The sequence below is a fragment of the Panthera uncia genome, unplaced genomic scaffold (assembly GCF_023721935.1).
Source record: "Panthera uncia isolate 11264 unplaced genomic scaffold, Puncia_PCG_1.0 HiC_scaffold_1035, whole genome shotgun sequence".
In the NCBI taxonomy this organism is placed as follows: Eukaryota; Metazoa; Chordata; class Mammalia; order Carnivora; family Felidae; genus Panthera; species Panthera uncia.
This window is the reverse complement of record NW_026057629.1, coordinates 1-6,646: the sequence shown is the minus strand read 5'-3', so window position 1 is coordinate 6,646 and position 6,646 is coordinate 1. Positions and strand designations below refer to the sequence as shown.

The 6,646-nt window shown below is 37.6% G+C and overlaps 1 protein-coding gene across 1 annotated transcript; it reads right to left on the bottom strand.

Moving 5' to 3' along the window:
- Positions 1-1,183: 1,183 nt before the first annotated feature.
- On the bottom strand, positions 1,184-5,922 carry LOC125916725 (fermitin family homolog 2-like). Its single transcript, XM_049623026.1, has 3 exons — positions 5,080-5,922; positions 4,291-4,432; positions 1,184-2,458 (listed from the first exon to the last, which is right to left on the bottom strand). Exons 1-3 carry the CDS (start codon positions 5,160-5,162, stop codon positions 2,285-2,287), a joined length of 399 nt encoding a protein of 132 aa, XP_049478983.1. The 5' UTR covers positions 5,163-5,922; the 3' UTR covers positions 1,184-2,284.
- Between the last annotated feature and the right edge of the window lie 724 nt (positions 5,923-6,646).

Below are 6,646 nucleotides of genomic sequence, written 5' to 3'. Positions count from 1 at the left end.
TTTTGGCTGCAAGGAAACTTAGAAGTGTTTATTGAAGAGAGAACCCTGGAGCTCTTTCTAAAATTTCTAAAACCCCAGAAAGATGGGATCTCAACAGGTGGGAGACTGGAAGAAAGTCTGTGGAACGTCATGGAGATGGGCGAGTGTAAAGTGTGTCCAGAGAACGTGGGCCACCCAATTTGGGATGAAGGCTGTTGGAAGATGAGAAAAATGCGGGCTGGGATACAGACCATAGGAGACCTCTTAGCACCTGCCTGGGGACTTTGGCTGTTATACTGTAATCAACCAAGGTCATCAGGGTGGCATGTAGCCAGTGCTGTGCTGGGACTGAATTAATGTCAAAATTGCCAGTATGGCAAGTGGGGCAAAACCGAGACAGAAAAATCAGCCATCAGGAGAGAGGCTATTCTCACTTGCACAGAGGCCTTAAGACTCTAAGGGACTTGAGTATGCCTTCGTCTAAATCTACTTCAGGGCTTTTACCAAGTGACTATACAAGTTGGTGACCTGTATTTAAGATGAGAAAAGGAGATACATTATTTAAATGTTGTTTTAATGGGAAGAAGCCCTTATATTTGGAACAAGGATTGTTATGACCTGGCCTTAGAGTACAAAGAAAAGCCATGGAGAAGGTGATAGGAGCTTTGCTTCTAGAGGCCATGGCATCCTGGCAGGCCCAGGACAAAGACCTGAATTCAGGTGTCCATGATAGCAGTGACAAAAGATTGCCTGAGGGAAAAACCAACCAGACTTGGCCTGATTAAATGCAACAGATAAAGGGAAAAAGTCCAGGACTGAAGTTTTGCACCTGAATGATATAATTAGCATTAACACCAGGGAGCAGATTCATACATGTGAGTTGTGGTCTTTTAGACCAGGAGTTATTTTGCCGTTTAAAACAAATTCTGCCCGAGGCAACAATGTCTGTTCATTTGTCATATTTCTGTTTATACAATCTAATATTTAAATATTATGCGGTTCATTTTTAAGTAGTAGAACAAAAAATGGCGTGGAAGAATCTATCCTAGAGATTAAGTATCAACTATCTGGTGATACTCTGGATACCAGCAAGTTGTTCTCCTAACACAAGATGTAGGCAAAGTTCTTCCCAAAGGCAAGAGTTCATTTCTACGGTTAATGCTATGGAAACAGTAAAAACACAAAGTACAAAAAGAAACATAAATAAAAGATTTTGCTTTTATTTAAAATAAAATGCATTTATACAGTCTTTAAACCATGGATTATTGGACAATACTGGTAATCCACCCCTCCCAGCCCCCTCTTGGGTTATGTGACCTAGGAATTTTGACTATAGCACCAATGCCGACTGTAACAGCGCAAAAGACAAGAACATGGCCAGTCCAGGCATTAGAGTTAAGGACATTGTGGCAAATCATGACTATAATGAAGTCATTCTTAATTTAGCAGATATGAAAACTGCACATTAATTATATTTTTAAAAGCATTTAATTAATGCAAAGATGCTACATCTAAGACATTTGCTAGTTGTGAGTTTTTTTAAAAAACTGTACAATTTATAAAATTTGTGTTTGTACATTAGTTACACAAAATGCATACTTCATAGACCTTTACTTCATATTGTAATGCAAAAGTTGCATTATTTTAGGCAGACAGTGAATATGCTGGTGAATACTAAAAGTGTTGTAATACAACAGGGTGTGAAAGTCAAAACACAAGACAATATACATACATGCTTATTCAAGGACAAAAACAAACCAAGCATAAGGGACCGATAGCATTTTCCTTCAAGGTCAAACAATAACATTATTGAATATCAGGCATCTTCCACAGGCCTGATTTATTTGGGGATGGGAGTGAGGGATGGGGAATCAATAGCTACCAGAAAGTAGGCATTTTTAAAACACATGATCAAATTAAACATACATTAAAACACATGCATTAAACATGATAAATAGACTTCATATAGTTTAAGCCCTGGATAGCTTTAAAGTAGATGGCTTGAGTTTCTTAGTTTGGCTAGCTTAAATCAGTGATGTTTTGTTCCTGACTTGCCCACTACTTTCCTTTTCAATTCCTGGCCCTAAGGAATGTGTGCCATATTCATGTCCATATATTGTATCATGATAGCAGATTAATAGTCGTGCTTGTTAGTGCACATATTAACTGGTCTGGTAAGGCAAAAAAGTTTTCATGATAAAATGATAAATTTCAAGCTTACTTTATTAAGCAGCATATAACAAACAACAGCTTTCAAAGTTAAATATTGTTATGGCCATGGAGTTTCATTACACAACATTTCTATTCACACCCAGCCACTGGTAAGTTTGTAGAACATCTCTTCATCTAAACTCTCATTTTGGTCTTTCGCACGCGTTGAGAGAAATATGTAGCCACCAATGAATTCATGAACCACTTTGCAATCTACTTCGGTACATATGAAGGACAATCGTACTTCATCTGCAAACTCTACCGTGACCTGGAACAAAGACAAAGAACTGTCAGTCTCGGTAAAACTCCACATGGTTAGGCACAAGTGACGCTACTGTGCTATTTAATGTCTGCCCTATCACAAGACTATTTGTCGACCCTCAATTTTTTTTTAATCCTAAACTAATAATGCCTTCAGTTCCAAAAGAATACAAGTTGACTAGCCCCTCCCCGACTCCTTTTTAGTTTTCATGTTCTGAAAAGGAAGACTGAATGCAAAGGGTTTAGGTCATTATGTTCCCAAATGGTCTCTGGTGATTCAATTAATGAGAATGTCTCTCTTCAAGGCCTGAGAGAAAACCTACTTCCTGCATTTAATTTAATATTTGCTTCAGATACTTAACCTTTAGGTATCATGTTTGAATACAGTAACAACCCCTCTTATCCATGGGGAATATATTTCAGGACCCTAAGTGGATGCCTGAAACCATGGATAGTACTGAACCCTACATACACTATGCTTTTCTTTCCTTTACAGATATACCTATGATAAAGTTTAATTTGTAAGTTAGATACTGTAAGAGATTAACAATAACAGAATTATAACAATATACTATAACCAAGTTATGGGAACATGGTCTCTCTCTCAACATACCTTATTGTACTGTACTCACCCCTGTGATAATGAGAAATGACAAAATGCCTATATGACGCGAGGAAGGTAAATGACATAGGTGCTGTGACATAGTGTTAGGCTCCTACAATATATCAGGAGGATGGGTTATCTGCTTCTGGATCAAGGTTAACCACAGAAAAGTAACCTATTATTCGATGCAGTAATAGGAAGTGCTACAATAAACCCAATGTCCCTAAAACACACAGTTTATCGGTAAAAGATTGTTTAAATGATACTTATGTACTTCAAGTCTGGGGGCAGCATGATATACAGTAGTAGCTGTGCCAGGTTTTAGAGCCCCTGAGCATCTGACTTTGGATCCTGATTCTGTGACTAAGTGTGTGGTCATAGCAATCATGGCCCACGGGCCTCTACATGTGAGTGTCCTCATTTGTAAAGTAGGGACAATCCAACTATCCCGCACAAGGCTGTGGTGAGATTTAGAAATAGGGGACAAATACAAAAACATCTAGCATCATGACTGGCACAGAGTAGGCATTCAATAAACAGCAGCTGCTACTAGAAGTGAAAGGGATTTAGCATTACAGGAAAACAATCTTCTAAGCAGATCATTATATTCTTAGAGTTCTAATAACTGGGCTAGTTATGAACTAGGCAAGTTTAAGTGGGAAATGAATAACCAACCATGTTTTATACTTTACTTTAAGAGGTAATGGTACAATCTATAGAATTTGTAAGTCTTTTAATTCTTAAGTTTTAGAAGGGCTATATATATATTTAAAAATTTTCTTTCTTGAAGTTTATTCATTTTTGAGAGCAAGGGGCAGAGAGAGAAGGGGTCACAGAATCTGAAGCAGGCTCCAGGCTCTGAGCTGTCAGCACAGAGCCCAACGTGGGGCTTGAACTGGTGAACTGTGAGATCATGACCTAAGCCGAAGTCGGACACTTAACCGACTAAGCCACCCAGGTGCCCCAGAAGGGCTATATATTAATTCAAGTAACATTGTTATAGCTTACTATTTATTTTATTTATTTATTGAGTGAGTGAGTGAGTGAGTGAGTGTGCGCATGAGCAGGGTAGGGGCAGGAAGGGAGAGAGTGAATCCCAAGCAGACTGTGTGCTAACACTGCACAGCCCAATGCAGGACCTACGTCTCACAAACCTTGAGATCATGACCTGGGCCAAAACCATGAGTCGGATGCTTTAACTGACTGAACCACCCAGGTGCCCACCCCTAGCTTACCATTTTTATTTCCCAGTTCACATTCCACTGTTTCATGTTACTGAAACGCCATGTTTTGATTGCATCTCCTGTGCTGGCATCCATCCTAATCAGTCTGTTATATGCAATTCCAATAAGTTCTTCTTTTTTTCCTCCTTGGAACCTATAGTATTAAAACAGAATAAATGTTTAAAAACACGTTGGGGGTGGGAGGAATGTTGCTCTGTTTGTCTTTTTTTTTTTTAATAGAGGGTGCAAGTGAAGCGAGGGGCAGAAAAAGAGAAGTGGGGCTCACCCGATGCAGGACTCAAACTCACAAACTGTGAGATCATGACCCGAGTCAAAGTTGAATGCTTAACCAACTGAGTCCCTGTTTTTAAGATGTGCTCTTTAACTCTCAAAAAAGTGATATTCTTATATAAGTAAAAATAGAAATGCTATCATTTTGAGTTTTTTGGGGGGAGAGAGAGAATGCACAAGTGGGGGCAAGGGGCAGAGGGAGAGAAAATCTTAAGCAGGCTTCATGCTGAGCGTGGAGCCCGATGCCGGGCTCGATCCCATAATCCTGGGACCATGACCTGAGCCGAAATTAAGAGCTAGACACTCAACTGACTGAGCCACCCAGGCAGCCCAATCATTTTGAATTTTTAAAGTAAAAATTACAAGAATAGAAAATACATTTCAATATTCTTTACTGTAAAATTGCTTAATGGATCTCAGCAGGTACTTTAAATGTTTAATTGAAATAGATTAAGTAAAAACATACACATTAAGATTTATACATAGATGTTTAGTAGCAGAACCACTGACCTTGCAATAAAGTGTGTGATGCCAAATTCTGGTAATGACTGCCATGCTTGAATAAATCTCATCTTGGCTTCAATTAGACTCATCTGAGCTACATTCTGGTGGGCCTCCAAGATTCTTGCTGTTATCTAAACATGATTAAACATCACCTTTACCATCAGACAATATTCTTTCATTGCAGGAGCAAAACAAAAGTAACCAACTGTGCCCCACCCCACAATTACCTCTAAGAGTTGGAATTAGGAAATTTCTGAAGCCACATTTAGGAATTTTAGTTAAATAATGACTCTTCAAAATAAACCTTGATGTATTTCTTTTTGATTTCAGTTTCCATATATCCAGAAACAAAAAGTACTTTCAGGAGTAATAACTGCCACTCCCAAAACATATTCCAAGGAGACACACATATTTTGCTTTTATAAAATGATATGTTCTAATCCTGTACATGACAGGTTTTAAATTTAGCACCAAAACACAATATCAGAATGAGTACCTGCAATATAAATTCGTAGTGGACTATTTATTAGCACCTTTAATACTTGAAACCACCATAAAGATTTTTTTAATTTCTAAAGGTATCATTAGGAAAGTTAACTTTTAAATTATACTCACATTGGGATGACTACTCCCACAAAGAGTGGAAATCCATGAAGGCGATGGGGTGGGGGGGTGGGGTGGGGTGGGGGAACTGTAGCTAGGGCTTTAAATATTTTATGTATTTATTTTCTTTCCTTTTCTTTTTTAAATATGGAGAACTTACCAAATCTCTTATATAGCCTGGCTGTAGATGGCAATGCGAGGAAAGAAAAAGGAAGCAGAAAGAAAAAAAAAGGCAATCAGAAAAAATGGCAATGAAGCAAAGAAAAAGTTGCGGTAACCTGCAAACCAAAATTCCAGCCAAAAACCATGCAAAAAAAATTACTTCAGGTAGAAACCAAGCAAAGTAAATGCAAGCATGAAAATGAAAACGAGAAAGCAGCGATTACTTTCCACTTTGAATACTGAGAAACACTTCTATATTATTTCAGATTGTTAAGTGTTACTAAAATTATGGGTAGAAATTTGTAGGGAAAAAAATAAAAAAGAGCAAATACCCTTTCCCTGCTCATTTACCAGTTCTTACTGGTTAGGGCAGAGCTAATGATTTTAGTAGGAGATCAAAATTAACATTCAAAAACCTTTAATGTTTTCAGATTGAGTCAGATAATATGACCCATGCACCACTTTTCAGAAATAAGTTGAAGGCATAAAATAAGTGCAGTGACCATACTGTTTCTTTATTTACACAAGAAAAGCAACCCCCCTCAATTACCATCTGTTTTTTGCATCCTTTTTCCTGGAAGGGAAAATGAAGAGATGCTATATACTACACTAGGAATGGTGGCTATACACACAGTAGTCTATTTCCATTTGTATTAACATGGATAAAATACCCAACAACTCTTTTCTTTAAAATGTAAAAATGCAGTTTGGGAGTCACAGTCATATAAAGATAGATATATATATATCTAGATATATATATCAAGATATATATATCTAGATATATATAAGATATATATATCTAGATATA

What these genes read in the sequence shown, in the direction of transcription:
- LOC125916725 (XM_049623026.1), bottom strand. Translation starts at nt 5,162, where the DNA reads ATGAGTCTAATTGAAGCCAAGATGAGATTTATTCAAGCATGGCAGTCA. An exon ending in ATCACACACTTTATTGCAAG is followed by an intron (nt 4,433 to 5,079) that starts GTCAGTGGTTCT and finishes TTAATACTATAG; the next exon opens with GTTCCAAGGAGGAAAAAAAG. An exon ending in TGAACTGGGAAATAAAAATG is followed by an intron (nt 2,459 to 4,290) that starts GTAAGCTAGGGG and finishes TCTTTGTTCCAG; the next exon opens with GTCACGGTAGAGTTTGCAGA.